Here is a 20,867-nt window from a genome sequence, read left to right as displayed (position 1 = left end):
AGAAATGCAATATAAGATCCATAACTATGTTTTCAGTGGTGTATAAAGCCCTTGCATAATGAACCGTTATGTTTTTATTACCTTAGAATGAGACATTTATATCTCCATAACCGCGGGCACCCCCTTCTATGGCGGTCGACATATTGTGTGGTCATGTTTCTACCGTAGCCGACAGCGAACACACAGCGCTACAGAGCGTGCTTCGTCACTACCTTGAAGAAGTTTTCAGTGCTGTATAAAGACCTTACTTAATGAACCGTTATATTTGTATTACCAGTTTTTATCTACATACACCGCGGATCCCCTTACAAAACGGACAAACGCATTTTGTTACTATGTTGCTCTTCGTGCAAGGAAGCAAGCTTAGTTCAGCGAATAAAACACTGACACAATGATGAATAAGTAATAATAATATTCGCAATAACTTATAGTTTTACTGAATAATTAAGTAAACATCATTTCATCATTTATCCTTGTAAAGAAACCTCATTGCTGAACTGGCTACTCTCTGCTGTCTCAGACCATGACATATTTTCCTGTCGGCCACCGTAACTTTTGTTGGTTGCAATTCGTAACCTCAGCACTAGATGGCGCTGAAAATCACACACTGCACCTTTAAGTGAATTCTGAACTTTCGCAGCATCACTTATGGCATTGGTTGAACACAAGTGTTCTGCTCAGCTGTAAAGGAAAGAATTCAAAGTACAAATGCAAATGTTTTATTTTCATAGAATTTTCAAAGAACCTCCTTCCACCGGCGTCTGAGTGTAACTTTTCTACATGAAGCTCATATCCACACTGACTTCACCACAGTCAGAAGAGATTGTACATCAATAAAGAAAAAAGGCCAACGGCTGCTTTAGCTTTCATAATATTTAAAGAAAACAACCTCTGCGATGAGTCTTGCAATGGATTTTCACATTACGTAACGATGAAGCCACTTCCTCGAAATGTTCTTGATTTAACACTCAAACTGTTGTCAATGAGAATATTTTACAAGTGTAGTATGTTTCACAGTTTTAAAAGACTTAAAAAAAACAATATATATATATATATATATATATATATATATATATATATATATATATATATTATGCTTTCATCTGATATCACTTGTCAAGTTGAATTTAAATTAATAAAATAATAATAAAAAACCCAGACAATCAATAATCTCTCTTACATATTATACAAAACAGTAGTCTCATGTACAGTTCATCGATCAATGTATCAGCCCCTGTTGTGATTGTCATATATTACGAACAGAAGAGGACAGATGGCGTGAGCTGATGATCGACACATCCAATGAAGGCCAATCAGAAAGCTCGATTGAAATCTTCATACAGAACACTGCAGAGATGTCTGCCAGGAAAATCCATGAGGAACGAGACGAGGAAATGTCGAGATGCTGCAGTTCCTTTTGAATGCGTTCCAGTGTAGTTTCACAAACACGTATGAGAGCAGGTGACTGTTTTATTGGGTAATGCGGCCCCGAATGTGCGGTGAACTGATTGAGTGTGATTTTCTGTAATGGTTTGATATGGAGTCATGAACAACTAAAGCAGTGAGCCATCACACTATCATCACATTAACGTCCGCCACTCACAGCCAGTCTGAAATGACTACAAAATATTTACCACTTCCTATAAAGTCAAAATGTCACTACAAAATCATTGTTTACAAGTGCTTTTTTTCCAATATTGGGTCATAGTGTTCTTGCTGCTGGCTGTCGGTTCTCCATATTTGGGAAACGGCTCTGCAGCGCGCTGTTGTTTCTCTCCGTAGGAGATGGTGTGGCATCAGCAACAGCTGAACTCTGTTACCTCCTGCCCATCTCGTTCTGTTTGAGGAACTGGATGTTAGCGCTGCTGTCTGCCAGTTCAGGGTACTGCTCCACTGGGAGCACGTAGTAGCCCTCGTATCCTACGACCTTCCCCATTGCTAACAGTTGCTGCTTCTCGTTTTCAGCCCACACGCGTCCTCCTTCCCTGCCCTCGCGCACTTGCTGCTGCTCCCTGGCCCAGGCTCCGGACAGCGCCCTCTGGTGGGCCTGTTCCAGTACACGGCTCCGCTCCTTTTCCAGAACCTCTGCTGACAGCCCGTATCGGACGCTGTATGTGAATTTGGAGGAGTGGATTTCTAGAGTGACGCCGCGGCGGGAGCGTCCACTGATCGTTACATTTATCCCGCTCTCCAGCGATTTGTGGCCACTGCTGAGACCCAGCGCCAGCAAGTCGCTGTCAGCAAGTCCAAGCTTCACAAAGAAGTGGCAATCCCGGCCATCGATGGTGTAATGAGTGCCATCCAGGTAGATGGCGTTGCTGAGGATCTGTGATATTTTGCGACTGTCTTCGCTAGCTGAGCTGGACAGGTCTGTTAATACATGGCCATCCCTGATAGCGAACATCATGCCTTTGCCCACGATGGGGGTGCTGGTGCCAAACCAGTAACCGGGCTTGTCACGCTTGGCGCGCCGCAGTTTATTGAGCCTCCTCCCCTCAAGAACCACGAAGGCCTGGTTGTGTCTGTCCACTGAATGCTGAACTCCAGTGAAGAGCTGTAATGGAATGAATAGTCAGTGACACCTGATAAAAGTGGTTCTCATTCTCATTATGTAAGGTCACCTTCAATTCTAGGTTGTCAGATGTGTCTAAGGCCATGTGTCCACCAAAGCGTTTTTTTACACGGCTGGCGTATTTTTTCAATTATTTTCAATGGGAGCGCTGCGTTTTTAGAACGCCATGAGTGTTCTAAAAATAAAACTGAACTGATTCCATAAAACACTAAAAATTATAAATGATCAATGGCCCGATTTGCATGCCAAACACTAGCAAAATACGAGACAGAGTGCTCTGCGTTTTTTACAGGTCGTCGAGAGTTGAAGAATGTTCAACTTTGGGTAAAACGCAGCGCTCATCACTGTCACTTTTTACCCAACCGCCCAATCACAGTGGAGGAGGGGCGGGGCAAATACCACACCGACCAACTGTCACAACATTCTTTCTGTACAATGACGTCAACCAGCAGAGCTAAACGAGCTAAAATTATCTGCGAAATCAGTTACAAGTAAACTGTGCTGCGGATATTCTGTATCATAGCAACAAAGCGTCTCAACTGAAAAAAGGCTGCACTGCCAAATCACTTTCTAGCGCCCATAGCTCGGCGTTTTCAGCAGAGCGTCCAGCGTTTTCAGCTGGCTAAAAACCCTTTGGTGGACACACGGCAGGGGTTCTCTACTCTGGCCCTCGAGATCCACTTTCCTGCAGAGTTTCCCTCCAGTCTTGATTAAACCTCACCTAACTGCACCTTTCCAGTCCTGAAGACCTTGATTAGCTTGTTCAGGAGTGTTTGATTAGGGTTGGAGACAAACTCTGCAGGAAACTAGACCTTGAGGGCCAGAAGTGCTTTGGACTAGAACTTTGTTGACACTTAAATATTTGGATTTGGTGCTTAAGAAATACTGATTTGGTGCTCTTATTGTTTGTTAAAAACAGTTGTGCTCATTATTTTTTGTGGAAACCGTGATACATTTATTCTGGATTTTTTTATTAAAAGAAAGTTCAATGCTTTAACAGCAATATTTTATAAATTTATAAATATTTTATAAAACATTATAAATGTCATTACTCTCACTTTTATGTACACCCAATTTAGTACAGGCTTGCTGAATAAAGTATTGATTTCTAAAAAAACAACAAATATTTCACATATTATTAACAAAAATATATTTGTATTTTATTTTATTAAAAATTAAAATTTGAGAATATTTTTTTTGTAAAGAAAGTGTACATTAAATAAATGCAACTGACAAATCTGAACATTTTGTGGTTAGTGAAAATTACTGGTAAACCAATTTGCTCAGCAAATGTTGACAAATGATTTGAATTTAAAATAGAGAGCTAACTCAAATTCACCTGAGTATTGTCCGAGTCCTGACTGGCAAGTATCTCATAAGGAGGATCAACAAAATAAAGCGAATGTCTAGGAAACCCTGGTATGATGTTGCTGAGCTGGAAGCCAAACATAACCAGCCAACTCTTCACATCTGTAAGACAAACCAATGTGAGTTATTTACACATAACTTCTGTTCAGCCCAGCAATACCAAGCAGGAAGCTTTATCAACCTCTCACCTGTCACATAGTTTTTCACATCAATCATATCGCTGAGTGGATTATTGTTCTTGAACATATACAGGTTGAAAGGAGCTGGCTCTTTGCCTATCTTCGGCCACAAAGTATGGTCAGGTGCAATCCATCTTCCTGCCAGCACGTCATAGTCTCTCTGGGCAAAGTGAACCAGCTTTGTGAGAGGATCATAAAGCCCTCCATGAAAGCCCAATATGAGCTGGAAGTCCGGGTTGGAATCATGGTAGATCTCACCGTATGCCGTGTACTGCATCTGCTTGACCATCTGCCCATTGCTGCTGAAGATGGCCAGTGGAGTGCCTACGTTGTCGGAGGCGATGTAGTATTCCTCGCCACCGCTGACCTCCATAGCGAACAGATGACCCTGCAGGTCATAGTAGAAGGAGGTGATTTCAGCTCTCGAGTGGTTGAAAACATGGGTGACCCGAGTGGGGTAGTTCAAGTCGGCGTAGAAGTATTGCTGATGGTTGCCTTCATTAGTTCTGCGGGAGACGCGGCGGCCCAAGCCATCATAGCGGTAGCGGACGCTCCAACCCCCTGCCGTGCGGCTGTAGGCTTGCTCGAGAAGACCTTTGGAGTTGTACTCAAAGATATCCGAGCCCCTCTGTGCTAGCATGCCGTCCTCATCGAGCTGATACTGCATGTCACCGAGCCGCGTGATTCGGTCTCGAAGGTCGTAGCGTAGAGGCAGCAGACGGGCACTGTTACCAGGGTTTAGCAAATGAAGATTGCCATTTAGGTCATAGCTGTAGCGCCACGTAGACCAGTCGTCAACTTTGACGCCCACAAGCTGTCCATCACCATCATATTCGTAGCGGTACTGTGTGGTATTAGCATAGGGACCGATCTTCAGTTCACGTTTGATAACACGTCCCATGCTGTCATACTGAACCGTCATCCAATACATCAATGAGCGGAAGATCTCGTACTGCACTTCCTTGATGCGGCCATGTGCGTCAAAATGCTTACTGAGTGTCATCACAGCCGTAGTGATGATTTGGTTGATGTCGTAGTATATGATGCCAAACTTGCCAAAGTGTTCGACCTTGCCGGATATCTCATCGTAGCGGTACAGGTCCACAGGAAGTGGGGTTTCCCCTATTACCGGCTTTATGCTGGCCACCCTGAAGCTGTTGTCATGATAGGTGTAGTCAAAGCGAGCGTTGACCATTCCTTCCTCTGAGAAGCGGTACATCTGTTTGTCCACTAGGGGGCCCAGTTTGCGATAGCGAATGGTGCACGAGAAGCCTCCACTCTGCAAGTTGACCATTTTGAGCACTCCAGTCATCTCATCATAGCCAAAGGTGACCGCTGTGGCATCATACAGCACCTCCGAGAGCTTTCCCAACTTCCCGTACTTGTAGAGCACACGCCGGCCCGTTCCGAGGTAGAACATGGCACGTGGACGGCCATCCTCACTGAAGTCATGAATAATGGTGGCATTACTCTCTGGGGGGTTGTAGGTGTTGCGAATGTAACCAACAGACACATGGGTGGCCATAATGTGTCTGGCCATACTCGGCATAGTGACCGCCGTGAGCCGGCCTGCTGTGTCAAAATCAAAGACATACTGTTTCTGACTCTGTTGGAGCAGCAATACCATGGACTGTAGAGTGAAATAGAAAGAGAAAAAATAAATGGTGAGCTAAATGCGTTCATAAAAGAGTACTGTAGGAAAAAAAAATCTCCACTGCAGTTGAAAAGAGTAAACTCACTTTGTCCATGTAGCTGAAGCTCCACACTTTCCCATCAACAAAGGTTCGAGACAAGATCCGTCCGAATGTGTCAAACTCGCTTTTCTCGCTCATGCTGCCCCTCTGCAAGCCCACCAACCGTCCGGTGGGTGAATAAGACACATTGACCAGGGCTAAGCTACTGCTGGGGAGCCAAGTGGCTGGTCGGCCTTGAGCGTCGTAGATGATCCTCAGTGTGAATTTGCGGTGGTCATCGTAGATCTTCTCAGTTCTGGTGTTGCGGTCATAGTCAATGGACAGAAGGTTTCTGCTGTGGACCTACGGGAAAACATTTAAGGTTTTTCCAAGATCTAAACTGCAAATTCAAACATCAAATGTTGGAATTTTACATATCAAATCTCAACTGACTGTCTCAAAATCTGTCTCAAATCTCAACTGTATATATCGTCGCCAAATGTAAACTCTCCCATCGCCCAGCTCTGAACTGCGACATGTGGACTATTAGGCATTAAAGTATTATAAACATTAATGTTATGAATTTCTTTTTTTCTCTTTTTTTTTCTTCTTTTTATCAAGAAAAGCATCTCAAGCATAGTACAAGCATCAGATTGTTACATAATTAAATAAAGGGAAAAAATTAAAGATTAAACAAGCATAGTAAATGCTCACATACGAATGAACATGTAATCACAGTAACATATACAGTATACATATAAACAACTAAATATACCAAAAAAAAAAGGTTTATCCAGAGCTCGTCTCCTTAAAATAATCTAAAAATTAGCTCCAAGGTTTCAAGAAAAGATCGGGTTTCATTCTAATTCCAAATTGAATCTTTGAAGTTTGAGGGCAAAAAGTAGGTCAGAAACCCGTCGTCTAGCCAACAGTGTGCAAAGTGCAATATTATCCATCTCTAAAGATGTAAGTTTGACATTTTCCGGAAGAACCCCAAATAAAGCTGTCAATGGGTCGGGGTCTATTACTGTGTTAAGAATTTCTGAGAAGCAACTAAAAATTCCCCCCCAAAACCTTAATAACTTAGGACAGGACCAAAAAGAATGAAACAGAGAGGCTGGCTCCACAACACAGCGTGGACAGGTGGGGTCTAAATCAGGAAATATCTTGCCAAGTTGCACCCTAGACCAATCTTAAATTGAATAAGCCTATGCCTAGAGCTAACTGAAGAAGAATGTATCCTTTTTAAGATAGTGTCCCAGGTTTCATCATCTAACAAAATACTTAAGTCCTGCTCCCAGAGAGATTTTAATGATCCGCTAGATGGGGTTTGTTTGTAATTTATTATACTGTAAATCTTTGAAATGGTACCCCTTATACATTTATGTTGGTCTAAAATACACACCATTAGGAGGGGCAGAGGGGAACTCCGGAAAATGTTTACGGGCAAAGCTCCGAACTTGAAAATATCGGAATAAATGTCAATTGGACAAAGAAAATTTATTTTTAAGTTGGTTAAATGAAGCAAAATTATTATCTATAAATAGCTGATCAAAGTTAGGCAAAGCCAAAACTCCCACCTCTTTTGGCTTAACAAGATGTTTTAGACTTATTCGCCTTGGCTTGTTATTCCAAATAAATAACGAGATTGTCTTTTCCAGACAGGAGAAAAATGACTTGGGAATAAATATGGGCAAACATTGAAATAAATATAAAAATTTGGGTAGAATGCTCATTTTAACTAGCCTGGTTCTACCAGACCCTCGTACATTTCATTTGTACAGAGATTCTGGCACCGCTCCATTGACAAGCGTTAACTTCCTTGTAGGCGGGTATTCTATTGAAGTCTAAAACTATTGGATCTGCCCAGAGTCACTCTATCTGCCATAACCAATCGCTGAAGTTTGGTCGTGACATATGTCTTTTCCCGAACCCCGTGGGAGGATGGCCATAAACACAAAACTAAGCAAAGATTGTTCTTGCTCCGGCTTTAACTTCTTGATATTCGGCAGTGTTGCCACAACGGACCGAATGGCTTCGCTCGCATCTTTCTTATTTTGAACTACAACTCAAAATAACGCACGAGTCGACATCAACGTCATCGTTCTCAGCCACTCCCTCTGTTCGCTGATTGGCCCGGTAAAAAATTGATCGGAGAAAACCAAAGTCTACAGCGCAATCCCAGACGTAGTACTGAAGGAAAATGAAATTGAGCGGAAGTGCGTAGGAGGGCGGAGCCAGGCTACATTTTAACTGCATTTACCCTTCCTATCAGTGATAGAGGAAGGGGTTTCCATGATAAAAACATAGATTTTGTAAGATCAGATAAAGGACTAAAAATGGTTTTAAATAAGTCACCATGTTTACGTGTCCCTTGGACACCTAAGTACCTAAATTGGTTAACAACTCTGAATTGGAAATTTGAATATTAGAGACTTAATGCAGCAAAATTCACTGTGAATAATTCGCTCTTGGAAAAATTCAATTTATAACCTGAAAAAGTACTAAATAAGCCCAATATTAAAAGAACTCAAGGAATTGAGACTAGAGGATTGGATAAAAATAAAATAAGATCATCACCATATAAAGAAACCTTCTGTTCTAGACCAGCACAAAAAATGCCCAGCACCTCTGAGTCAGCCCGTAATGCAATTGCCAGGGGTTCAATAGCAATATTAAATAGAAGGGGGGAAAGGGGACAACCCTGCCTTGTGCCCCGACACAGTGGAAAAGGATCTGAAATAATATTGTTTGAGTGTACAGATGCTTTGGGGTTGGCGTAAAGGAGCTTTATCCTAGAAAAAATAATTTTAAACCAAATCCAAACCTCTCCAAAACATTTATAAGATAGCCCCGCTCGATGCGGTCAAATGCTTTTTCAGCATCCAGTGAGACCACTACTTCAGCATTGTTGGAATGGGGTGAATACAAAACATTAAAAATACGCTTAATATTTAAAAATAGAGTGTCTGTCTCGAACAAAACCAGTTTGATCAGGACGAAATGACTCCATGTAAAGTTTTTTCAAGCTGAAAAGATAAAACTTTAGCTAGTATCTTGTAATCACAATTTAAAAGCGATATGGGGCGATAAGAACCACAGTCTATGGGGGCTTATCTTTCTTGAAAATTAATGAAATAGTAACTTGATAGAAGGTTGGGAGTAAGTTAGAATTTTGAAGACTCTGTAAAAAAAAAAAAAGCAACACTGGGCATAATAATTTAGAAAATGCTTTATGACAATCAGACGGGAAACCGTCACACTGCAAAAAATGCTTTTCATACTTAGTATTTTTGTCTTGTTTCCAGTCCAAATATCTAAAAATTCTTAAATCAAGATGCATTGACTAGATGAGTAAAATGATATAAGATATTATGTCCTGTTTTCCGGGGGAATTAATCAAAATTAAGTTATTTGATGCTTAAAAAAAGCAAAATTCAAACGGAAACAAGATTGTTTTTCTTACCCTATTGGCAGATAATTTAGCTTGTTTTAAGCAAAAACTCATTTAATTTGGATTTATTTCCTCAGAAAACAAGACTTAATATCTTATGTCATTTTTCTACTTTAATAAATGGGTCTTGATTTAAGAAATGTTTGATATTTGGACTGGAAACATGACAAAAATACTAAGTTAGAAAAGCATTTTTTGCAGTGCAGGACCCGGGGCCTTCCCTGTTTTCAAGGAAGCAGTCGCATCAGCTATTTCTTCAATTTGAATATCTTTATATATCTTTATATATATGTATTTCTGTGAAGCTGCTTTGAAACAATGTTTATTGTGAAAAGCACTATATATAAAATTTACTTTACTTGTCAATTAACTTCAAAGGTAAAATGAAAAACTTACGCGCAACTTTCTGCCAAACACAGTGACCTTGCCCTTGGTCAGCTCTTTTCTCAAGCGCCATTCAATTGAGTTGAGGCCGCTGTCAGTGGGTAGTGTGATGTTGCGCCTCCCGATGGTCGGGCTCACAGATCCCGCAAGGACGTGGGGCTCAGTATGAAAGCTGATGCCCATCCCATTAGCATAGGACACCCGCAGTGTGCCGTTGTGGTACAGCTGATAGCTATTCCGCACTTGGTCTGTGAAAACATAACAATAAATTGTAAAAGAGGTTGGCAAGGATTATAAAACCAGATTATACTCTTTAAAAAATACATTATAAACAAACATTATTTAATATTTCACATAACATTATGAATGTGCACACACTACTGTTCAAAAGTCTGGGATCCGTACGATTTTTTTAATGTTTTTGAAAGAAGTCTCTTATGCTCACCAAGGCTGCATTTATTTGATCAAAAAAACTTTAATGTAAAAAAAATGTTTTTTATTTTAATTCGTTTTTAAAACAACACAGTAGAACATACAACGTACAACACAGAAGCGCTACGCTATTACACTAGTGAACTGACTCGAGGCCCACAGAGAAGGAAATGAATAGTTGAAATAAAGTCGTTTTTTTTTTGCGCACAAAAAGTATTCTCGTCGCTTGATAAATTTAAGATTGAGCCACTGTAGTCACTTGGACTATTTATTTATTTATTTTTATTTATTTGGTAGGGACAAGTGGGAACAATCAACATGCACCACACTACAACATTTATATTTTAACAATGTCTTTAATAGCTTTTCGGGGAACAAGTTTCAATCCCTTAGAAGCCTATGGAGGATTGATCCAGCTCTCAGATTTAATCAAAAATCTCTTAATTCGTGTTCCGAAGATGAACGAAGGTCATACGGGGTTGAACAACATGAGTAATTACTGACAGAATTACCATTTTTGGGTGAACTATCCCTTTAAGAAACATTCTTATTATTATCAATGTTGAAATTGATTTTTCTTTTGAAGACTAAAATTTCTTCTTTGAATATAATTTCATTATTTAATATTGTGTATCTGTATTATTATTCTTATTTAGTATTCATAATCAGTTGTATTATCTTATGAAGTTTAAAATGCATGAGTAGACTATAGATTGCATGAACACGTGTGTTTAAGGAACATATTTTAGACACAAGGAGGATTATGTATTCTGCTTAAAGGTATGAGTAAAATGCAAAGTTCACTTAGTAAAGAGTTCCAATGATGATGATACTTCAAATTCGTACAGTTGGTATGCTCTTTGCAAGAAAAGGAACTGATGCAAATGTACCATTTGTATACCATTAATGTATACACTGAGAAATAGCCATTAGGTTACATTTCATTTTTAAACATAAGCAATATGTTTTTCTACCTTACAAGGAAGTTGAAAGTCGCTCAGTTGTGTATTTAAGATCAATCCTAACAGTACTACAGTAGAGAAACATGGAAGCGCATAGACTGGCATGATGAATACAACATCTGCTTAAGTTTCTCTTAACTAACTGGTGTCCGGTCCCATGAATCAAATAATAACGGGGAAAAGGCTTACATTTGAGTTTATACTTTGATGTACAGAAAGTTAAAATAACAGCATTGATTTGCAATAGAATCTTTTGTCAATTTACTGTCTGAAACTGAAAACTGAAACTTTACTGTAAATTTTTATCATTTTAATGTGTCCTTGCTAAATAAAAGTATGTTCTTCAGTAAGTTCTTACTGACACCAATCTTTAAAATGATAGTAATTATATATTTTCATATTCATTTCACTGTTTCATTGGATGAATATACATGAACTTCTGTTTATCTGTGAAGTATTTTACAATGCAATGTTTGTATTAAGGCTAGTTATTATGAAGTGTTCCCTAAAACCAGCCTCGTTTAATTTAGTATGAAGCATTAGGTCTGATCTGACAGTCTATTGTGCATTAGGGGAAACGAAGCACTGTGGGGCGGATGTGTGCAATGCGGCTTTTGGCTATAAAGAAGATTTAGCTTTGGCTAAAAGCAGCACAAACATCCTCAGTTCCATTTACAAGCTATAATTGGATCAGACGCGGCTTTACACAGAAATTTACCTGGGAAATACAATCATGTACAATTTCAAAGTCATAAAAAAATCTAAGTGCATTTTGGCATACTGCTAACAAGCAGATGGCACCCAAAGGGTTGATTTTCATGTACTTTATCTTGATTAAACAGCAAAAGCATACTCTTTACAGGAAGTAACAAGTAAGTTGCGTGAGAAAATCCATCAACAACACATAATCCACTGGATATAAAGAAAAGAATTTAAGCTTTCAAGCGTTTGCCTCCTGAAAGAACCCCAAAAGGAAGCCTATGGTAAATTGTAAAATGGGGGATTTTTCTGCTGGATTCCACACATTCAAACAATGTGGCCTCCCTGTGGGTAGTAAAGAGAAACATCAGTCTACCTGCCTGCTGTGTGTTTTGCTTTTAATGGATGTGATTTACAGGGGAAATGGGGGCATCAGCTTGAGATCTGGACTGAGATTTGTTCTTTGTGTGCTGTGTGTGTGTGTGTACCTTGAACCACAGTGTAGGACGCCTCTACAGATGAGAGATTAGTGATGACCGTGACATCATCATCTCGGTTTGAGCTCTCCATGTCAATATTGATGGACTCCTCCATCTCACGGCGCAGACTGGTCACCACACCAGTGGGATATGTGACGTTGGTTAGACGACCCTCACTGTCATAGCTGTGAAGAAGAGAATCAAGACAAAACTCTCTGTGATTGTAATAAATAGCCAGCAGTGTCTGTAGAAATTATTCATTTATAATTAATTTGTAATGTTTTAAATAGTTTAAAACCAGTGCGATTTTAGTATTATTTACATACTATTGTATTATTATAGTATTTATTCATATTTTTTATTAGCTATTATTTTTTATTTATTCAGTTTTCATTTCAGTTTTAGGTTAAGTTTGAGCAATTTTGCGATGCACTTTTGTCATTTAAAAAAAATATTTCTATATTTATTTTTTATATATTTAGTTTTCATTTCAATTTGAGTTTAAGTTTGAGCAATTTTGCTATGCACTTTTGTCATTTAAAAGAATATTTCTATATAGCTTTATTTTTTTAAATGATTTTAGTAACTGTAATGCTTTGACTTAAACCTCAAATAATTGCCAAGGATTTTTTTTTAAAGATTAATTAATTATTAATAATTCTAGTTTTAGTTAACAATAACAAAACAGTCTAAAAAACAACTGCAGCGTGACTTCATCTATGTAAGAGTCTGGAGCAGTTCTTGGATACAGACACTAGATGGCTGTGCTGTGCTGCAAAAACATCCTCTGCTCTGACAGTAGATGAAGATACCAGGTGTAAAATAAGTGATAACCACAGTGCTTAGATAAAAAGTCCCAATTCATCATTCACGAAAACTAACATGATGAAAACGACAAGCTAATTCTGAACAATTGCACCCCTTTTGCGCTCAACATTTCAGCAAAAAACCTGCATTATAATAACTCTCCAGGTTAACATCCATCTAAGTAAATGTCAATCTTTTCAGTGCAAACAGGCCTCCTATTATGTAAATTGGTCTTATTATAGAATTAACAAAGGCCAATAAACATTGCGCTATTACTTCCCACGAAAAAGAGATTTTAATACACATTGCAGTAGTAATTTATCAAAAGATTTTTCTGCATTTTAAAAAAGTTCTGTTGTCATACACCAGATTTCTGTCAGGACCACTATCGTCAAATACGATTGACAATTAGCATACAGTTTGGATTGGCGGTATAGTTCCGTTCTGGGCGAGAACTCCCTGCGCATCCATGCAGCTTAGCATGGATAATAGCAGCAATAACCCCCCTTAGGGTAAACAGAACAGAACCAACATGAATGTATGCAGCTATCATTAATTCAAGATTTAAACGGACAAGATAATTCGAGAATTTATTCTGATTCAAGGGGAAATCCAAATCCTGACTGGGTGAGAGGAGGAGCTGGGGATGGAGGAGGGTAATTAGCTCCTGATAAACGCGATAGCTGCTGATAATCCTGAAGGAGCTTATACATGTATACAGTGATAGTAGGGATGTGACGGTGAGGATATTTTCCCACCGGTTAATCGAGGTGTGACAACACTGGTAATACCGGTGTCACCGGCGGGGGCTTTTAAATCACTAATTTAAAGGCAAGCATAAAATGCGCGCGTTTGCAAAGGCATGCATATCGGTGCGGTGGTTCGGAGCAGCATTGTTTTGTTATTGTGCCCTGAATTGGCTCTAATGTGAAAACAAACTAATTTTTTTTTACAACGCTTATAAACAGCTGGTGCGGCAGTGCGCTCTTCACTTTAACTTTTAAATTAGCGTCAATTCATCCATCGCAGGGAGTTTGATTGACGTGATCTTACCAATCAAAATCCACAATTTTTGTCTTACAAAGCAGTCAGGAGAGTGATTAACGTTGGTGGATTTGAACTTGGCTTTAACTAAGGCAATCTTTCACGACACATTAAAGAGCCACAAATCGGTAGGCCTATTTATTGTTTAATTTTCTTTGACTGACCAAATTTGAAAGTTGAGACTTTGCTCCATAATATTACCTGCTCAGTCCTGTCTGTCAGCGCGTTGTCAGTGTCCTCTATTTTTCCCTGCTTGAGAACATGGGTTGGATCGGAAATCGCCCCCTAAACCCTCATTCACTAAGTAAGGCCTATTCCCTATGTTAGTCCGCTAATACTGTTCACTTGAAGGAGTGAATGAGCGAATTCGGACAGCCGTAGAGCGTACATAAGCTGTACACTCGTTAATGCAGTGCAATGTGGGATTGAATAAGTGCACTCAATAACGTCCACTATGGTTTCTCACAAATCTCTAAGTTCATTTAAGACTTTATTTAAATCATTTAAGACTCTTCGGAGGACACTCAACAAAACAGACATTTTGGCATTATTTGTGTGTGTTATGGTTTGTTCAAGACCGAAAGAGAACTCGATACTGATGCGCGTCTTTTCTGTGGGTCGTGTGTGTGTGTGTGTGTGTGTGCGTGCGTGCAGGACTTAACGGATACTGCGTAACTGCGTTAAATATTTGTAACGCTTTAAAACATTTTTTTTGGGCGGTGTCGCGGTGGGCAAGTGATGAAACCGGTGTTGCAACTGAACACCGTGTAACACCGGTAACACCGACTACCATAGCAAGCCTAAGTAATAGGTGTCGTATTCCTATAGGTAGACGTGGATCAGCTGATGCGAGCTTGACTAACGTGACCTGCCAGAACTGACGCTAAGCTTGATTTCATACTCACTTGTAAAAGTTGGTCCATCCGGTCTCATCCGACTTGGAGGCTAAAAGTTCAGTGTTAGCATCATAACTGAGCTGTGCCACCTCCTGGCTGAGGGCGGACACTGAACGTAGGCTGCCGGCTGGGTCCATTCCCAGTGTTACCACCTGGTTCTCTGGCAACAACACAAGCCTGATGGAGCCAGACGCCTCCCTCCTCACCCGAAGTGTATTGTTAGAGGCATCGGTAACTGCCGCTAACTCTCCGTCCAGTCCGTAGGTGAAGTTATACAAGGCCAAGCCTGTAATGAGGCTAACTGTTTGCTTATGAAAGCCGTCGGAGCCAAACACATAAAGCTCCTGTTCTAGAGATGAACCCACTTCATATTGTCCGCTAGCTGTGGCGTTGGGCCGGTTACTGCGGACCGAACGCACACGGATGTTGTTCAGGTCAGCTATGTACAGGATACCATCTGGTGACACCGCCAGCGAAGCGGGACAATTGAGGCCGGCGTCCGCGGCGTAGCCCTCATCTCCTGAGAAACAGTTGCAGTTGACGTCGTTCTTGCAGTCGCATTCAGAGGCAGCGCCGGCTAGAAGGGAGATCTCGCCGCTGGTGCTAACCTGCCGGATGCGGTTGATACGCTTCTCGTCGGTTTCGGCAATGTAGAGCACACCTGTGTGGGAGATGGCGATGGCTGTGGCGCTCTCCAAGGCAGAATGGATGGCTAGTTTGCTGAGCGAGTAATCAATGCCAGGGACCTGGCAGTGCATAGGCCGCCCTGCAATAATGCTGACCTGATGGTTCTCAGAGATACGCAGGATGATGTTGTTCTCCAGCACGTACAGAGAGTTGTCCATAGGGTTGATGGCCAGGTCTGTAGGCCACTCCAGACGTACCTAAAACATCAAACGTTAGATAAACATTACAGGAAAAAGTACATGAACACAAAAAAAAGTACTCCCGTTAACGGGATGTCGAGCAGTTGTGGTACGGGAGTGTAAATTCAGCTCTGCCGAGGGGTATTTTTCTGCCTCTGCTTTTGATATCGCTCTGTTCATTTTATCCCTGCTTCTGGTCAGATGGGATGCATTTTCCATTTCTGGCAGTAGATTTCCTACTGGCATTTTAAAAACAAATGTGTTACAGATTCTTCTGAGTGGAACGAATCAGCAGGCCTATGAATTTATTACAATGATAGACAAATTATGACAGCGGCTTGATTGATAATCCAGTTCCATTGTTTGTCATTGTCATTGTCAAACGTTAATACCCAGAGGGAGACTCTGACAAGCAAATATTGGCTAGTGCTAGCTCAAACACGCAAGGATGAAACATAAAGAAAACGCATTTCGCAGTACAGACTGAAATAAACAGGCTGAAATGTGTTCACACAACTGTGTTTGAAAGCTTATTTAACTGCTTCATGGGGCCTGTCAATTGTTTCATTAAATTTATAGTAAATAGGGTTCATTACTAAAACTATATTGTTTAAACGAATATTTTCTGTATTTCTACTTTTCATTTTGTATTAATGACACTGTGTTTTTACATTTTCTCAACTTTCCATTAATACTTCAATAATAATTACAATAAAGACATTCTCATTAAAATGCTTTTTTAAAGGAGGGGTGAAATGCTATTTCATACATAGTGAGTTTTTTACACTGTTAAAGAGTTGGATTCCCATGCTAAACATGGACAAAGTTTCAAAAATTAAGTTGTACGTTTGATGGAGTATTTCTGTGCCACAAATACTCCTTCCGGTTTGCCACAAGTTTTGGAAAGTTTTTTCCGAGTACGGGCGTGTGTGACGTCAGATGCGCCGGAATTTCCTTATACGGTTCCTAAGGGCACTTCTCCCGGAAGGGCGCGCGCGCACCTGTAGCCTAGAGCGAGAGAGCGAAAGCAGTATGCCCATCAAAGCGCTGTGCTGGGCTTTTGCAGATCGTCTAATGCTTAAGGATCGAGCAGTCTCGATAGAGGTTCACGGTCGTGCGTTGGAACCGCAGGCGGTGAGTAAAACTGCTTCAAATGTCTGTGTGTTATTAACTATCGGCATGTAAGCACAGCAAGTAAACAACATGATCACGTATAGTTAATGTATCTATGGAGCATGCGATGTATGGTGTGTATGTGTGTGTTGAAATACATTTGTTTAGCTGGCCACTGTGGTGTCTGTTTGTTTATTGTAAAACCAAATCATGGCCTCATAAACCACGAGTAAACACACACAAATGTTGTAAACTCACGCGTGACATGGTGTTCTAAAAACACTGCACTCAAGTTCGATCATTTCTACTTTTAAAAAACTCTCGAGACCTTGTGTTTTCCCCCCATTTCACTGCCCATCTCACGGGATCTGATTAGGGATCAAAAATGTATGGCTGAATGTGATTGTTAGCCATGGTTTGTTTTGGGATGTCAGTCACAGCTTCCATACGCTCTCAACGCAAAAGCTTCGCGCGCTCGTGATTATTTAGCTCCGCCCACACCCGCTCATTTTTTTCCGGAAAGACTCGGTACAGCCTATCTTTCTTTTATAAATATAATAAAACTAAAGACTTTTTGGAGATATGAAGGATGCAATACTACTCTATAGGTACTCAAGATTAACATGAGATTGACTGAAACTGAGTGTTTCACACCCCCTTTAACAAATCACACATTGTGTAAATTAATAATGATAAAAAATTTAGAATTTATAATACGCCCTGTACAAAAATAATTTCTCTTTGATACCATAAATGATAACTAACAATGTTAGTTTTAATAGATTGAGAGATTTCAGGAAGCTGAATCTCGCTTGATGTGCAAGTGCAAGATAGTTGAGGAAAGTCATTACAACCTGGCTGACGTCCATGCTGGAGTCGCAGCTGAGGGGCCTGACTGCAGTCAGGTCATTGGTCTTTATCAGAGTGGAGATAATGCCATTCTGATCCACTTTTCGTATCATTGTTGCATCCACAAAGTACATCAGGCCATTCTTATCCAATGCAACACCTGCATGAAATTAAAGAACTCAAAACTTGTGCATAACACTCATATTAAGACAAATCGCATGAGACATGTATGACTACAACAAAGTAGGAAACATTCACCAGGTATTAAAAGGAAGGTTCAGACAGAATAATTATCTTTTATAATAATTACCTAATAATTATGATAATTTTCTCCTCCTTTTTAACTTCTCGTCAATGTCACAGAAATCACTGCTGAGTCTTCTTAAGAATTTCACTGCTCCCTAAGTCTCTGATTTATTTCCCTCCTATTCTGATAATCCCCGGAGGAAAGGTGTTTTTAAAGGTGAACTAATTAGTAGTCTATGTGTGTAGGAGCAATGACCTTGAAAAGAGTCAGACTGCTGCAGTTTGATTCACGCTGTCATGGTGATCATGTCTAGAATACGTTTTATTCTGAGATAAGACGGCAGAGTTGGTCTCTGAGTGCAGTAAGCTAACCTTACGATCTCTCTTTACCTTCTGTGTCATTTATTTTTCCTCACATCAGTGGGCCATGCTGGGCTTTAAGAATGATGTCTGGGAGTCTAGAGACTAGAGAATTAGAGGTTACTGAGGTTTGTGATATAGAAAATGACAGCACCTGCAACTGTCTAAGGAATTAAATGGTAACGGTTTCTAGGTTCATGGAAAATAAAAATGTGTCTCAGACAGCGTGGAAATGCTGTCTCAAAAGCTGATTCTGAAGAAGTTCAGGCATTTATGTCTCACTCAACTCACAGAATGAAAAGAAAATGGGTATATTTCTTAAAACCATCACCTCTCGGGCTCATTAGGGTGGCCTCCACTGCCTTGCCTCCGTCGCCACAGCGAGCCTCATCGAATGGGACACACTGCTCTCCCGTTCCCGCCACCACCTGAGCGTTATCCAGCAGTGGCCGCGCACCATTCAGAGAGCGTATGCGGTAGATCTGCCGGGAGTTGGTGTCTGACAGGAACAAAGAACCTGACACAGGATCCACTGCCAAGTAGTACTTATGACTTGGACTGTTGCTATGGAAATAGGGCAAATTGGGAGAATGTCTCTTAATAAAAACATCTGACAAACAGCATGGTTACCTTGGTGAACATCATGAAATGTGAATAGTTCATTGCTGGTAAAGTAATTGGAGCTCAAAAAAGAAACCACTTTGTTTAAAAAAAAAGGTGAAATTCTGCTACATATAATGAACTAGAAAACAGCTACAGAATACGGCACAAGCATCGAAATCTGCACAATATGTTTTATTTTTTTAAATTAGCATGCTATTTAGACAAATGATAAATATATTTTTACATTGAGCATTTATTTTAATTACCTGTGTCTCAAATCTTTATTTCTTCATGGAGCAGTGAAAGAGAAGAGACAAAAAGGTATGCATCAATTAAAAAAATCATTAAAATGTATTATTGTTAAAGCTATTCTAGTAGTTGAGAACCTATTTATTTAATAAATGTCCTTTGTATAGTAGTGCATGATTCATCAAATTGCAATAACTGTTGGCTTTGTGGTCAGCTATGGTGCTCATGACAGACCCGGATATTTCTCTCTCCCTTGATTTCCTGTCTCACTTTTACTTCTGTGTCTACCAATAAAATGTCTCCACACCCCTGAAATGACCAATGATAACAGCCCACTTTTCATGGTTCAATTCAATTCCGATGGATAAAATCAACTTCAAAAAGTAACAAAGTTTCAGGCCAACATAATAAAACATTTATTTGAAATTATATATTGCACAACATGTAATACATTGTGTAATTCCACACTCCAAACCAAACTAAATTCAAAAAAGCATGATGCTTGAAGAAAAGTTTGAATGATTATTTTTCTTCTTCAGTAAAGCTTTTTCTGTCAGTGGATCATGCATTTTTGATTTTAATTTGATTTGCTGATTCTATTTCATTTTTAACTCCAGACACTGAATATGGAGTTGTGCTCAGTAATGCATTACATTATAGAGGTGAAATGCATTAAAAATGCTGTATCATGTTGTCTTTAAGTGTGCATCCTATCAGCTTTACCTGAGCTCCAGTACAGCTGTGGTATTGAGGGAAGGATAGACCCTTCGCACAAAGTTAAGGTCACCCACGTACAGGTTGCCCTCTCCATCACAGGCTACGGCCACCGGCGCCAGCAGCTTGTTGCCCTCTGCCATCCCACTGCAGCTTGGGCAAGAGATGCTGCGTCTTCGGCCGTTACCCATAATGCTGTTAATGATGGGCGGCTGCTGCTGGGAGAGGAAGATATTCTCGCCGCTGCCCTTATGAAGAATTCCTGTGTGAAATAAATCAAACACTGTCACTAAATGAAATTGAGTGAGATTTCAAACATGACATATTTCTTAATGGTCTTTACACGCACAAATGTGATGCTTAAATGAAAGCATTAATTTCTACACTGTGACATATTTATTGCATTTCTTGATCAATAGCGTGAAACCAGCAGTCATTAAAGACCTCATAATCATCAATAATGACAAAAAAACTTGCTGGTCCCTCAAACACAGATTTTCACCCTAATACAGAAATTAAATTATGAGCAATGACAAATGTGCGGAAAAGGAGAAACATTAGGCAGCGTGTGCATGTTATTTTATAGTCCACTGGCACGCCCTCCATCCCTGTGTCCTTATTTGACTTCCCACTAGCCAAGCTACAATCACAATCATTTATTTCTTTTATTTTTTCTGCAAAAGCCTGAAGATAAACAGGTGTGAAACAGCATGCATAACTTCTGTTCTATAATAGGGCTTAATACCAAAACTTTTTACACAGTTTGAGTCAGAAATGACGGAGAAAAAATACTTTGTGTTATTGGAGAAGCTTGTTAGGCCTTCAGCTGCAGGGACGAGCTGTCTCTTCTTCACTGTCAAACGCATTTCACAAAAATAAGTGCCTCATAGGAAATACAACTCAACACAGTTTGATTAT

General features: G+C 40.0%; 1 protein-coding gene across 1 annotated transcript in view; it reads right to left on the bottom strand.

Annotated features, from left to right (window-relative positions):
• Positions 1-703: 703 nt before the first annotated feature.
• The window catches only part of tenm2b (teneurin transmembrane protein 2b), a 294,981-nt gene continuing 274,817 nt past the window's right edge, over positions 704-20,867 (bottom strand). The window contains exons 20-30 of the mRNA XM_077233547.1: positions 19,959-20,211; positions 19,253-19,273; positions 18,715-18,947; positions 17,783-17,937; positions 14,959-15,833; positions 12,212-12,387; positions 9,643-9,878; positions 5,859-6,155; positions 4,129-5,749; positions 3,912-4,042; positions 704-2,554 (exon numbers count right to left, since the gene is read on the bottom strand). Of these exons, the coding sequence (XP_077089662.1) occupies positions 1,817-2,554; positions 3,912-4,042; positions 4,129-5,749; positions 5,859-6,155; positions 9,643-9,878; positions 12,212-12,387; positions 14,959-15,833; positions 17,783-17,937; positions 18,715-18,947; positions 19,253-19,273; positions 19,959-20,211 (4,736 nt within the window). The 3' untranslated portion in view covers positions 704-1,816. The remainder of the gene's footprint in view (positions 2,555-3,911; positions 4,043-4,128; positions 5,750-5,858; positions 6,156-9,642; positions 9,879-12,211; positions 12,388-14,958; positions 15,834-17,782; positions 17,938-18,714; positions 18,948-19,252; positions 19,274-19,958; positions 20,212-20,867) is intronic.

This window comes from Siphateles boraxobius, unplaced genomic scaffold, assembly GCF_051911475.1.
Source record: "Siphateles boraxobius isolate OS27281-9 unplaced genomic scaffold, OSU_SipBor_1 18, whole genome shotgun sequence".
NCBI classification, from domain to species: domain Eukaryota; kingdom Metazoa; phylum Chordata; class Actinopteri; order Cypriniformes; family Leuciscidae; genus Siphateles; species Siphateles boraxobius.
The sequence above is the reverse complement of the archived record's forward strand: the minus strand, read 5'-3'. Positions and strand labels throughout refer to the sequence as shown.